This window comes from Alligator mississippiensis, chromosome 15 (genome assembly GCF_030867095.1).
Source record: "Alligator mississippiensis isolate rAllMis1 chromosome 15, rAllMis1, whole genome shotgun sequence".
Lineage (NCBI taxonomy): Eukaryota > Metazoa > Chordata > Crocodylia > Alligatoridae > Alligator > Alligator mississippiensis.
In genome coordinates this window covers 29,632,721-29,647,216 of record NC_081838.1, presented here as the reverse complement: position 1 = coordinate 29,647,216, position 14,496 = coordinate 29,632,721, and the positions used below count along the sequence as shown (strand labels likewise).

General features: G+C 50.4%; 1 protein-coding gene across 1 annotated transcript; it reads left to right on the top strand.

Moving 5' to 3' along the window:
• Positions 1–921: 921 nt before the first annotated feature.
• Positions 922–7,648, top strand: LOC102561252 (phospholipase A2 inhibitor gamma subunit B). Its single transcript, XM_059718233.1, has 6 exons — positions 922–1,028; positions 2,134–2,255; positions 4,743–4,856; positions 5,217–5,369; positions 5,654–5,792; positions 7,331–7,648. The coding sequence occupies exons 2-6, from the start codon at positions 2,204–2,206 to the stop codon at positions 7,524–7,526; spliced, it is 654 nt and encodes a 217-aa protein (XP_059574216.1). The 5' UTR covers positions 922–1,028; positions 2,134–2,203; the 3' UTR covers positions 7,527–7,648.
• The last annotated feature ends 6,848 nt before the right edge of the window (positions 7,649–14,496 follow it).

Here is a 14,496-nt window from a genome sequence, read left to right as displayed (position 1 = left end):
ATTAACTGGTGAGTTGCGCAATACATTTGCACTGGCCACACGTGCAAAATAAGACTAGCCACATATATGAAGTAATTATCATGCAAGTAACTGGTGAATCACACAATACATTTACACGGGCCATGCCTGTGAAGTAATTATCAGGCAATCAAAATGGCTGTCCGTCTACAAAAAAGAGCCAATCAGTTGCAAAGTGAGTGCCTGAAAATGTGTAATGACTTTATAGCTAGTTTCTATCCAGCTTGAAGTTGAATATCGGGCAAGGTCTTATATCCCAGGCCCCTCACAAGATCCATCACTACGAAGTCCTCACTTTCCAACTGCTAGCACCCCCTGCTGGAGGAGGACTGGAATTCTTGGCCATAAAGAATTGATTACCAGCTATAATCTAACAGGGAACATTTATGGGGGTTGAGGGGATTGGACTCTACTATGGAGAGCCCTGATTTAGCTCTGCCTAGGATCAGCTCCTGTTTGATGTCATACCTGTGGGCTGCGAGTTCAGCCATTTTGCCCAAAAATGGGGGCACTAATCCAGGAGAAGACAGGGCCAGCTAGAAAGTCCACGAGGAAGGAGGTAGGTTCAGGAGGAAAATCCAGGAGACCTTCCAGGGTGAAGGCTGGGATCCACGCAACCTCCAGCCCCGTTGGGACCCCTGTCCAGGAAGTTTAATCCACTAACAGACTATGGCCTCAGTCTGACACCCTGAGGCTGTAGCAGGGTCCAAGCTTTATGCAACCTCAGGAAGCCCCACATTGGGGATCAGGTGGACATCCATTCCCAAGCGTACCCACTTCCCCGATGTCAATGAAATCCCACTCTGTCATGAGGCCAACATAATTACAACACACATGGTAATGAGGCAGTGGTGCTCTATGGTAGGTCCCTGCAACCACGCCTTCATTTCCGCTGATGTGTAAGCCAGCCCCATGGCTGTAAGCACATAAAAGAGCCTGCGCTTCATAAAGGAAGGAACACTCGGAAGACAAAAGGCAACACCCAGCCTGAAGCTTGCCAGGAGCTCTCGGTAAGTGACTCCCCTCCAAGATGCACTCTTAGGAACCCAAGTGTCCTGCTCCCCATCCATGCCCTGCTGGGATGCAATCACTAGATGGTGGGGAGGGGTGGGGGTGGGGGTTCCAAAAGTAACTGGGAGTCACTGGGAAGTGTTTGTTGGTGGGATGTGGTATAGGGCATCAACAAGACCCCCCACAGGTTGTGCTGCTGATTAGACCTTCCCCCCATCTCAGAGCCAGAAGGGAACCCAGGTGTCCAGGCTCTCACCCCCTCCTGTTCTCACCTCCCCCCACCGGGGTAGAGAGAACCCAGGTGTTTGGACTCCCAGCCCCCCTATTCGAACCCACTAGACTCCACTCTTCTCCCACAGCTGGAAGAGAACCTGGGACTCCTGGCTCCCAGCTTTTGCCTGTTTCCATCTCCCTCCCTCAACTGGGACAGAACCCAGGAGTCTCAGCTCCCAGCCCCTCTGTGCCGGGAATTCCCACTCCTTTCCCACAGCTTGGGAAGAGAACCCAGGAGTCCTGGCTCACAGCAATCTAACCCAGAGGATCCTCTTCCCGTCCCAGGGCTCTAACCCACCAGAGCCCACTCCCCTCCATGAACAGAGGTTGAACCCAGGTGTTCCCCACCCCTTGCTCAAGGCCACAGGATGCAACCACCTCCTTGAGATGGATTCCAAGAGACCAGCCTACCAGCCTCGTCCTCCCCCCACTCTAACTTGCTAGTTCTAGCTGCCCCCACCCCGTCCTATATAGGACCCAGGCACCTGGATGCTCAGCCCATCCTGTTCTATCTAAATCATTACACATCACCCCTGCTCCCAGACCTTCCTTTATTCCCGTTAGCACTGAGCAAGTCATTGCAATGCCAGGCTCCTCCGTGTGTCAGCTGGAGAACCTAGGAGTCCTGATTCTTATTTGGAAGCCTTCAAAGGAAAGAAAAGACAGGGAGTGGAGATCTACCTGGAGGGACCTCAAGCCAGTGAGCTTAGCCATTGGAAGCAATCAACTATGATGGGATGATCCTCTTCTTATTGGGTTTTACCCCATTTCTCCCCATTAAACAAGGTGGATGGAGACGTAATCAATGAAGCCTTTTGTTCCCATTTCCAGGTCCTGCCACACGGATTCCAGAGAGTTTTATCCTTCAGAGACCTCCGGCATCACCCCCACCCATATCACAATGAAGGCGCCCGTCACCCTCCTCCTCTTCCTTGCTGCTCTCCTGGCTGCAGGTCAGTCCAACAGTTTCCCTGCTCAGCCCATTTCTTTTATTTAATGCAGTGATTCTCAGCTGGAGTTCCATGAGATCTCTTTTGGGGTGCCACATAACATGACCACCATGAGGCATGCAAAAAACTACCCATGCTTCCACAAAATTCATGCAGAGCTTTCTAATAGGATCCCAAGTGGCCCAAACCCTCCGGCCCCAAGTTCTTTGCAATGGAAGACTCAGTCCTGGATTTTTTCCATTGTCAAAAAACTTTAACATTCCTTGTAGTGGCAGGATAGTGCCACCCCTCAACCCTGTTACAGCAAGGAGGCTGTGGAATAGATATCCAAGGGAGCTGTGGACTCTCCATCACTGGAAGTCTTCGAAAAGAGGATGGACAGCCACTGGGTGGGGATGATTTAGGCATAGTGATGTCCATGTTCTGCTGTGGGGATTTCCCAGGCTTCTGGGCTTTGCTGGTTATCTCCCGACTTCCTGCCCCATGTGTCAGAGGGTTTTTAAGCCTCCCTCAGAGGTAATGGATGTTGGCTACAGCCCAGGCTGGGGATGGGGAAGGGCTGTGCTAATGCTCCTTCTGAGATCAAAGCTGGAGGGTTCTGCCTAGAGGGTCTCACCCCTCTGCTCAGGGTCAGACCAATGTTGTATTTGGGGTCAGAAAGGAATTTTCCCCCATGCTTGGACTGGTATAGGCTGGGGTAGTTATTGACTTCCTCTGTAGTTTGGCCACAGCTTCTACCTGGGATCTCTTGAGCATATAATGACCTCTCACAGCAAGACATTGGCTACTTCAGTGCCCTTGTTTTCTCTGTGGCAGGTTCAGTTGTGATGCCTAGTGTTGTGTCAGGGTTGCTGGTAGTTTTACAAAGAATTTAAATGATGGATGTATCTGGGATGATTTGGATAGGGCTGACCTTGCCTCAGGCAGGGGTTGGGCTAGATGTGACCTCTGGAGGTCCCTTCCACCCTAACTTCTCCATGACTCCATGACTAAGACTACAACCACTGGAGGTCCCTTCCAGCCCCATTTCTCCATGCTCTTCCTGCTTTACGTGGGGTTCAGGGGATCTTGGGGCAATGGGCCTTGTAGTTGTGTGACAAGGTTGTGCAGGAACAGATTAAACCAGGACTTCTGTAGGGCTGATCTTGCCTAGAGCAGGGGCTTGGGATCAGACATGACTTCTGCCAAGCCCAGTTTATGAAAGCAAGGAGATGTTGTTTTTCAAGTGGGGGACCTCAAGGTTAACAAGCTGGGGGAAGGGGGTGCCCCAAGGTTAATGAGTTTGTGAACCACCTCCCTAACATAAAACCAGAGCAGAAAATCTCTCAGAGGGGTGGGAGGAGCATCAAATTGTAATGGAAACAACAACAAAAGAGGGATCAAAGCTAAGGAGGAAGTGTTGACAATAGGTTTCCAAATTTAGCACTTCCTCAGGCATGGAAAAAGAGGTCATCTGGGAGCTGATAGCCAGAAATGATGCTCCAACCCAGGCGCCAGGGTATGGATCATCAGGAAATCCTAATGCACGCTTTGTGGGTGGAAATGCATCATTGTTCCAAGGGGCGAAGTGCCTGGCAGGTGTCACCAGCTTTAGGTTGCCCAGTGGATTGCAATTCCCAACCTGTGGGTTATTCTCAGCAAAAAAGGAAGTATCAGAAAACATTGTCTTGCCCCTTTATACATCTACAGGGCATCCACATCTTGAATCCTGTGCCCAGGTCTGGTCCTTACACCTTAAAGCAGATCTAGAAGAATTAGAGAACATCCAGAGAAGGGCTATAAGGATGAGTAGCAGTATGGATGGGGTTACATAAGAGGAGAAACTAATGAGGCCAGGTCTGGTCAGATTAGAAAAGAGATGCTTGAGGGAGGACATGATAAGGGTTTGCAACATACTAAATGGTGATGAGAAAGGCACTAGGCATTTACTACTGACTGTCTCCCACTAGACAAGAATGAGGGGTCCATGACATGAAAGAAACAGGCCATCAGTTGATAATGAGCACCAGGCAGGTCGTTTTCACCCAGTGTGGAATGAAAAGCAGGGAGCTTGTGGCCACCAGATGCAGTGGAAGCTGAGAGTGTAGCCAGATTTGCAATGGGATTGGATCTGTTCTTGGAGGAAAGGGGCATTGGGAGCTATGGAGCAGGGGAGTGAGGGGCATGGCCTCTGAATCAGAAGTTTCTGGGCCTGAAATACTGGAGGCTGCCAGGGAGAGAGGATCAGGGGAAAACCCAGCTCAGACCCAGCTTACTCTCCCTTCCAGCCTCCACTCTTGGCTGCCATGTGACACAGGAGACTGGGCAAGATGGATCTAAGGTCTGACCCAGGATATGGCAGTTCTTATTTTCTTAAAAGCCAATGGTAGCCCCAGGGTGTCTGGGATGCCAGGACAGGAACCCTGGGGAAAGCCAGGCACTGGGCCTGAGGCTTCTCATTTAAACCCAAAATCAGGAAAGGGCTATATCCTTTTCTCTTCCCTTCTCCAGGGTCCAGCCTGGAGTGTGAGCACTGCACCAGTGAAGACAAGACCTGCACAAAGAAGTCCTGTGGTCCTGGAGAAGACAGCTGCTTCATTGCCATGATGGAAGATTCTCTCCATAGTGAGAGTGGCTGAATAAAGAGATGGGTTTGAGAGCCCCGGATGCTTGCTCAGATGCTTGGGTTGTCTCCCAGCTCTGGGAAGGAAGGGGAATCTGCTGGGCTAGAGCAGGGGTGGAGGGAGGAAGGGGGGATGACTCATGGGTTCTCTCCCCACCCTATGAGGTGAGTGTGATACGGTGGACCTAGACCAGGAGGGTTGGGAGAGGTGGAATCTTGCACACCTGGGTGTCACTCCAGGGCCTGTGTGACCTCAGATATGTGTCCCAGGCTCCTGTTTCTGCCTCAGTTTCCCCTTTGGGAGAGGAGGAGAAGGGCAGAGGAAATGCCAGAGGGGTCAGCTCCTGTCTTCTACTTTCCAGTGGGAGAGAGACACACACACACGTTCCAGGGCTGTGTGGCCTCCAGTGTCTGCTCAGACATGAACAAGTTCATGGATTTTGGGCCATTCATGAAAGCTCGGGCAGTCTTCACCTGCTGCAAGGGGGATGCCTGCAAAACCACCTCTTTACAAAGTAAGGAATGGGGTCTCTTCCCTTTGGCCCCTTAACTCCATTCCCCCCTCCTCCACCCTGGAGAAGAAGCTACTGGGGGTCTCTACGAATGGTCCTCCAATTCTGTGGGAACACCCCACTGAATAGCACCGGATCCCTGGAAACTGCCCCATTCAGTTTCCCTAGATCCCTGGGGTGGGTGGGATTATGCCTGGAGGTTGCCAGGGTCCCAGTCTTTGTACCTGGAACTGAAGACCAGGATGGAAGGTCCCCCAAGCTGACTGCCTTTGCTCTGTTTGTTCCAGTACCCCAGAACATGACCCCAGTTTACTGCCCCATCTGTGAGCCAAAGCAGGATTCCTATGGCTGCGATAAGGTTGTCTCAGCATGCCCTACAAAGAATCCTGGATGCCTGAATGTCACCTGGACTCCAGACTCTGGTACCTCCACACCCTTCTCCCTCCTCCCCATGTGCGAGATCATCTCTGCCCCCTTCCTCTACATGTGTGACAGACCAGTAAGGGGTGCTGCTGCACCAAGCCACCTGCCTCACTGAGCCCAACCAAAACCAAGCTTTGGATACCACCCCAGGGGCACCAACTTCTGGTCAACCCCCTTCCTGGAGCACACCCACAAACCTGGGGTAACTGCTGCCACCACCCGAGCTCCAGTCTCTGTTTGGGCTCTGTGCCGCTCAGGCTACACAGGCCCAGTAGACTTAAGGGTTGCTTAGCCCCAGCAAGATATATCTGGGTGCTTCCTATAGCCAGAAACTTATAAAGTAGCCTCCCTTAGTCAGTCTAACAAAGGGAAAAAAGGCCTGCCCAATCCCTCTCAAGCATGTACAACAAGGCTTGCTATAACAGATAGCTTTACTGGGTAGAGAGGGTAGGCATGGGGAGGCGTACAAGTCAGAAAAATATCAAAGAATAACCCTTAGCAAATGGAAGTGACTTGATAGCCTTTTGATACGCTTCTAGAACACTTGATCCTAAGTTACTGGCTAAATTTCAGGAAGGTTACCCACATGTTCATCCAGAGTCTAAAAGAGCTCCAGAGGCCATTTGCTTGCTTTCATGTTACCAAAGATGTCTGCCCCCCTTCCTCATGAGGACTTTCTTATACACCTGTTATGACCTCATCACTAAGTTCCCACCAAAAGTAGCCCCATTGGCTGCTGTCCGGTGCTTCCAAATGACATCAGACTGACCAGGTGAGATGCCTAGTCACATGACTTGCAAGGGCAGGAACCTGAGACAAAAGGAGGAGCAGGTTCCCCCTCCCTTCGGAATTTTTACAGCCCAGCTAGTCACGCAGGCAGGTGACACCGGGGGGTTTGGGGCTGGCTCCTTACCGCAGCGAGGCAGACTGGGGTGTGATTTCTCCACAACATGCACTGAACGTCCAGATGCCCATCAAGTCTGGGCTGCAGGTTGGGACCCTGCCAGGGCTGTACTCCCAGTCCTGGTCCTGCTCATAGCCTCCCTCTCCCCTCCTACATCTCAGCTAGGTGCACAGTGCAAGGGTCTCCATCAGCCTTTTACTAGAAGGGAAAGTGAGGCACAGAGGGATGAAGGGACTTGCCCCCATTCACCTTGGGAGGCACCAGCAGAGCTGGGAAAGGAAGCAGGCCATTGCTGCCTCCTTTTGGTGCTACAAGGCTGAAGATCCTGGAGATCCCACTCTCACACCAAGTGTGAGTGACTCCTTCATTGCCTGAACGCTGAGGTGGTGTCAGGCCTGTTCCATGTCATTGAGAGCTGGGGGGAAGGGGGTGGGGAGAAGCCAGCTGGCTCTGGACTGGAGCCCAATGGGTATTACCAAGGAAGATAGTCAGACCTTGTTGGGGGAGAGAACAGCTATCAGGGTCCCCCACAGGCTGGGGCAGCAGAATAGAGAGGGCAGGGGAAGGATTTTTAGTCTGGGATTTCCAAGGGAGGGAAGTGACCCTGACCCCTCTCTTCTTTCCTATCCTAAGGTACCAAGAAGGGACAAAGCTCCCCTGGGGTCTGTACTTCTCCGTCTGCCTGTGCCAAGGAGATTGTGGAAAAACTTGGGTACAAAGTCATCAACGAAAAGTGTCCAGGATTCTCCAATACAGCAGGCCCAGCTCTGGGATCCTTCTGGCTCCTGCTCCTGGCTCTCACTGGGCTGCTTCTGGAGATGCTTCTTTCCTGAGCCCCACCACAGCTGACAACCAAACCCCTCCAAGCCCTCCTCTGTAGCCAGCCCTCACCTCCACATAGATTTTCTTCTCCCTTCAACTGGTTCCAGAAAATAAAACCAGTGTGGAGACAGAACGGATGCATCTGACTCTGCTCTGGGTGTCAGGGATACTGTATTTCCATGGGGATTGGGGGGGGGGGGGGGTTCCCTCCAGCAGGTGGTGCCCCGGAGTAGCCAATTAGAGTCACAGAGCCCCAACTTTTCCTACCCATTTTGGTTTATCTTTTTAATATCCTTTGAGCTCTCCAAAGAATACATTGATTGGTAGGTGTGAGCAGCAGAACAGACTTTGTCTGGATGATGAGGTTACCCCACCCAGCAAGAAATGTTAGAAGATGGTTGGTTATTTACTGCTGACCAAAGACACTCAGTTGGGAGTTACATGAGCAGCCAATGTTACCCAGACCCATTACTGCATGAGCCAGGGCATTGCCAGCAGATGGAGGGAAGTGATTCTTCCACTCTATTCGGCACTGGGGAGGCCACAAATCTAGAGTCCTGTGTCCAGTTTTGGGTTCCCCACTACAGAAGGGATTGAAGAGAGTCCATGAGAGGGCAATGAAGAGTGTTTGAGGGCTGGAGGACCTGACTTGTGAGGAGAGGCTGAAGGAACTGGGCTTATTCAGTCTCAAGAAGAGAAGGCTGACGGGATTTAATAGCAGCCTTCAACTCCCTGCAGGGTGCTTGCAAAGAGGATGAAGCTGAACTGTTCTCAGTGTGGGCAGATGACAGAACAAGGAGCAATGGGATCAAGTTGCAGCAAGGAAAGTTTAGGTTAGATATTAGGATGAATTTTCTCACTAGGGGGGTGGTGAAGCACTGCAACATGTTACCCAGAGAGGTGGTAGGAGGGCAGTAAAGCACTGGAACAGGATCCCCAGAGAGGTGGTGAGATCTCCATCCTTGGAGGTTTTGGAGACCTGGGTAGACAAAGCCTTGGCTGGGATGATGCAGTTGGGGCTGGTACTGCTTTAAGCTGGAAGTTGGACTAGATGTGACCTCCTGAGGTCCCTTCCAGCCCTCATTTTCTATGATTACCTCCATGCCAGTGGTCCTCAGTCTTTTTAGGCCTTGCCTCACTAGACCCCAGCCCCCCTGGAAAATGCCAGCTCAGCTTTCTTGACTATGGAAACATCCTAAAAGAATTCTTTTGTTGCAAAGACCTTGATCACATGCAACAGAATGGGTTTGACTCTCTGGATGTGTTGGCTACAAATGTCCAACTCAGGATCCTTAAAATTCTGGTTTATTGGGTGGATTGAAACACTGTAATGAAGTCAAATCATAAACCTTGGGGCTGGTCCCCTCACACACACACACACATGCACACACACAGTAGCGAGCTACAAATGTTGGGGGGGGGGGGGGCACCAGAGTCGGGTATACCTATCTCACAAGCACTGGAGTCTGCCATCGATGGCCAGTTGAGGCTTCTTCCAGCATGGTGTTATCCTCCAGAAGGGGGTCACTGGCTGGTCCTTCTGGCTGGACAGGTCGGGTGCTGGTCAAGTTGGAGATCAAGACGGTGCCACTGAGGGTCACTTTTCACTGCTTTTATCTGTCCTTGGCTTTGGTGACTCCCCAGTTTTCAGGTTTGCCCAATCCAGGAGTCATTGACCCTCGTGGGACTTCCCCCTCGGTGGCTACTGGATGGCATCTGTCAGCCCCAGGGGTCGTCCGCATGTACGTGCAGGTTTGGGAGTCCATTGATGAATTTTGATTAATTTACTGCTGTCATGAATAGGGCTCTGGGAGCAGTCGATCTGGAGATATTCAGCCCCAAAAGTTGGTCCCTGGCATTGATTAACTCAGACCAGGGTTTCTAGCCCTTGAAGAGTAAAGTTTAGAGAATTTCCGGTTGCTACATTGTCTCCTATTAATTTCTTCCGTTGGTTGATCTGCGGTTTCCCTAGGTGTTAATTACCGGTTGTTCCTGAAGCCTGCTACTGTGTTATGCATTCAATCACTGATTCACTCGCTCTTTCAGGGGCCCGCCTGATACAGGGAAGCCTTGTTTGATTCCTGCCCTTGTTAACATTGTTACAGTGTATAACTTACTTCTAAAACTAAAACACATTTAGTTAAAAGGTGAAGAGTATAAAATATAAGCTACAAGAGTAATGCCATGGCACACAAATAGATAAAAATACCAAAATACAAGGGGAGATACAAAATGCACACATACAAACTTTAAAACACAATTCCTTATCTTATAGTGAAAGAAAGAGGAAGGAAGAAAAGGTAGAAGAGGAGAAACATATCCAAAGAGGAGAAAGCAAATGCAGGCAAGAGGAAAAGGGGGCTTTCTGCTACAGATGTGTACTGGAAATCTCAGGCTTTATCTGATGAATCACATGGAGGGTTTTGCATACATCAGAGTGCTAAAATTGTGTATCACCCTTAAAATGAACTCTCAGGGAAGTAGTTGAGAATCATGGCTCTTTCCTTATGGAGAACTCCCAGAAAATACCTTCCAGATTAAAAGAAATGAATGCTTCATTACTTGTCCCACAGTCAACAGAGGCAGACAGTGTGTGTTGCATTATCCATGATGTCAACCCACCATGTAGGGGCACAGAACTGGAAGGGAACTCCAAGGACATCAAGTCCAGTCTCTGGCATCTACTGGCTCAAGGGACTTCCTCAATATCACCACTTCCAACCTCACACACCACTTCAGGCCATAGAATCAGAGTGAAGGGCAATGCCAATGCCCTGTCATTATGATGGCATACAAGTCATTGGCTAATCTATAGTCACAGGAGCACACCCCATACTGTAAATGAATCAGAGAAGTGGGGCTGGAAGGGTGCTCCAGAAGTTGCATCTAATCCAAACCCTGCCTGAGGCAGGATCAGCCCTGTCCAAAGCATCCTATACAAATCCATAATTATAGGATCAAAGAGAAGCCAGGCTGGAAGGGACCTGCCAAGGTCATGGTCAAAGAAGCAGGGCTAGAAGGGACCTCCAGAGGTCACATTTAGCCCAACTCCTGCCTGAAGCTGGATCAGCCCTGTCCAACCATCCTATACAAACCCATCATCTAAATTCTTCGTAAAAGTACCATCAACCCTGACACAGCAGCAGAAATCACACCCAACCCTACCACAGGGAAAGTCGGAACAACCAATGTCCTGCTTATGTAAGAGGTTGTTAAAACACACTCAAGAAGAGATCCCAGGAAGAAGGCCAGCTAGAGGTAGCCAAAAGCAATTAAAAAAGAAGGGGTAGATCATTATTTGGCAACAGGGGCAGGTATTCAGTTAAATCTCCTTGCACTTCTGGAGCCATGATCCCAAGATGGCTTCCCTAGGACATTTGTTTTGGAACAGTCAGTGCCATCATCTTGAAATGCCACCCACAGACTTCAATATTGCCCCGATGAGCCAGCCATGAATCAGGGCATTTATTTGTCAGGGGAAAAAGGAGAAGTTCGGAATACCAAGCCACTAAATCAGAAATAGGACAGGCCAGCACCACCCACAGGGAGGTGGCAATAGCCCTCATACCCATCTTCCTGGCCACACCCTCAGTAGACTACAAAGCACCTATTATCCTGCTCTCGTCTTCTGCCACACCCAGTTTGCTGTTGGGCATCTGCAGCAGGAAATTCCTGGCTGGCTCAGCTCTTATCCAAGACAGAGATGGTGTTGCTACCTCACCCAGCTGATGGGGACAGGGAGGGAGGCTCTCCTTGGAGCCTTTGGGGAGGTGGCTTCAGCTTCCACCACCGCCTGCATGGTGCCTCATCTCCATGCTGCTCCCATCTTTACCAGCCGTCACATTCACTCCTTCCCTCAGCTGTGCTCACCGCATCTCCAAACCAATAGGTCTTCCCAGCAACCACCTACCACGGTGTTTGTGTCATCTCAGTTCCCACTGGCTGTTCCCTCCATCTCATCTTTGTGCCCTCAACCTCCCCTTGTGGTCTCCACCTGTTGCTGGTCCCTGCTTCCCATACTGTGACACTATTACAAAACTCGCAGAGAAGCAGGGCTGGACGGGACCCCCAGAAGTGGCATCTAGTTCAACCTCCTGCCTGTGGCAGGATCAGCCCTACCCAAGCCAACCTATACAAATTCATACTCATCAAATCATAGAGCAGTCAGGCTGGAAGAGACCTACAGAGGTTTCATAGTTGCATAGTAGCTAGGGTCAGGAGGGACCTGAACAGACCATCTAGCCTGACCCCCTGCCACAGGCAGGAATGAATGCTGGGTTCACAAGACCCCAGACAGGTGATTGTCCAACCTCCTCTTGAATTTGCCCAAGGTAGGGGTGAGGACCACTTCCCTGGGAAGTTGGTTCCAGATTTTGGCCACCCTAACTGTAAAATATTGCCTTCTGATCTCTAACCTAAACCTAGGTCATAGGGTCATGGTCATAATCATGGTCACGGAGAAGCAGGACTAGAAAGGACCTCCAGAAGTCGCATTTAGTCCAACTCCCTGCCTGATCCAAATCATCTCGCCCTATCCAAACTACTCCAGACACATCCATCATCTAAACCCTACATAAGACGAGTGTCAACTAGGACACAACACAAGACATCATATCCCAGCCTGCTCCAGTGAAACCAGGGGGACCACAGTACCCAATGTCCTGCTTCTAAAGAGGTTGTTAATATACACTCAAGAGTTTCCAGGTAGAGGCCACACTCTCTACTTCAGAGAAAGGCAAATCCCACCCAGTCTGTATCAATCTGAGCATGGGGGAAAATTCCGTCCTGGCCCCAAATCTGGCATCAGTCTAATTCTGAGCAGAGGGGCAAGACCCTCTTGCCAAGACCCTCTGGAGTTGGTCACAGCAGGAGCGGTGGCACAGTCCAATCCCCATCCCCAGTCTGGGCTGTAGCCAGTACTCAGTGCCTCTGAGGGAGGCTTAAAAACCTGCTGACACGTGAAGCAGAAAGGGGTGGGGGCAACCAGCAAAACTCATAACCCTAGGAAATCTCTGCAGGTATCCCTACACCTAGATCACCCCTGCCCACTAGCTGTCCACCCTCTTCTTGAACCCCTCCAGTGATGCACCTTCTCTGGACTTCCATTCCATGACCTTCCTGCTCTGACAGCAAATACCTTTTTTCCCGATCTCCAATCTAAAATTACTTGGCTGTAACTTCAAGGCATTGGTCCATGTCCTGCTCTCTGCAGTGAGATAGACAAGGTGCAATCCCTTGTCATCATGGCAGCCCTTTGGGTGCTTGCAGAGGGCTCTTGAGTTCTGCATGAATGTCCCTTACTGGCATTTGTTCCCTCCCCTCCTTATTCCCACCTCCATCCTGGCAGATTTATCACCTACTACATCCAACCAGTCTGTAACCCACCCTCACACACCTCAACTCCCCACATCCTTTCCAAAAACACCTTCAATATGCCCCCACATGACTCCCTCACCCCCTGAAGTGACCCCTATTCCCTCCACAGCCTCACCAGATCTGAACAGCCCTGGACTAGCTTATCCTTGAGATCTCTTCCACGTCGCTGCAGTATATGCCTACAATTTCTATTTAATTAACCACAATGACCATGATCAAGTTAGTAAAAGACACTTGCACACACTTTATGTTGGCAGAAATGGACAGCACAAACTTCCCCTTATGGCTCCAGCTGCATTCATCCTTGAAAACAAGCATGTTGTGCTAAATCAAGGACATCCCTTGATGTTATATGCAAGTATTTAACTTTACTGTGGTCTTAATTTTAGAAGAAAACAGTTAACCAGTAACAGGAAGTAACATGGTCATTGTGGTTAATTAAATAGAAATTGTAGGTATATACTGCAGACCCATTTCATTGTCACTTCCTGCAACTTCTTTGGTGTCAAAGGTCACGTGACTCATAGATTCATAGATGCTAGGGTTGAAAGGGACCTCAATAGATCATCGAGTCTGACACCCTGCATAAGCAGGAAAGAGTGCTGGGTCTAGATGACCCCAGCTAGATACTCATCTAACCTCCTCTTGAAGACCCCCAGGGTAGGGGAGAGCACCACCTCCCTTGGGAGCCCGTTCCAGACCTTGGCCACTCGAACTGTGAAGAAGTTCTTCTTAATGTCCAATCTAAATCTGCTCTCTGCTAGCTTGTGGCCATGGTTTCTTGTAACCCCCGGGGGCGCCTTGGTGAATACAACCTCACCAATTCCCTTCTGTGCCCCCGTGATGAACTTATAGGCAGCCACAAGGTCGCCTCTCAACCTTCTCTTGTGGAGGCTGAAAAGGTCCAGGTTCTCTAGTCTCTCCTTGTAGGGCTTGGTCTGCAGGCCCTTAACCATATGAGTGGCCCTTCTCTGGACCCTTTCCAGGTTATCCACATCCCTCTTGAAGTGCGGTGCCCAGAATTGCACGCAGTACTCCAACTGTGGTCTGACCAGCGCCCGATAGAGGGGAAGTATCACCTCCTTGGATCTGCTCATCATGCATCTGCTGATGCACGATAAAGTGCCATTAGCTTTTCTGATGGCTTTGTCACACTGACGACCATGTTCATCTTGGAGTCCACTAGGACACCAAGATCCCTTTCCACTTCCGTGCCACCCAGGAGGTCATTTCCTAGGCAGTAGGTGTGCTGGACATTTTTCCTCCCTAGGTGCAGCACTTTGCATTTCTCCTTGTTGAACTGCATCCTGTTGTTTTCTGCCCACTTGTCCAACCTGTCCAGATCTGCTTGTAACTGTTCCCTGCCCTCCGGTGTGTCCACTTCTCCCCACAGTTTTGTGTCATCCGCAAACTTGGACAGAGTACACTTCACTCCCTCGTCCAAGTCGCTGATGAAGACATTAAAGAGTATCGGTCCAAGGACCGAGCCCTGCGGGACCCCACTGCCCACACCCTTCCAGGCCGAGACCGACCCATCTACCACGACTCTCTGGGTGCGACCCTCCAGCCAATTCACCACCCACCGGACTGTGCAGTCATCCACAT

What these genes read in the sequence shown, in the direction of transcription:
- LOC102561252 (XM_059718233.1), top strand. Translation starts at nt 2,204, where the DNA reads ATGAAGGCGCCCGTCACCCTCCTCCTCTTCCTTGCTGCTCTCCTGGCT. An exon ending in GATGGAAGATTCTCTCCATA is followed by an intron (nt 4,857 to 5,216) that starts GTGAGAGTGGCT and finishes TCTACTTTCCAG; the next exon opens with TGGGAGAGAGACACACACAC. An exon ending in CAAAACCACCTCTTTACAAA is followed by an intron (nt 5,370 to 5,653) that starts GTAAGGAATGGG and finishes TGTTTGTTCCAG; the next exon opens with TACCCCAGAACATGACCCCA.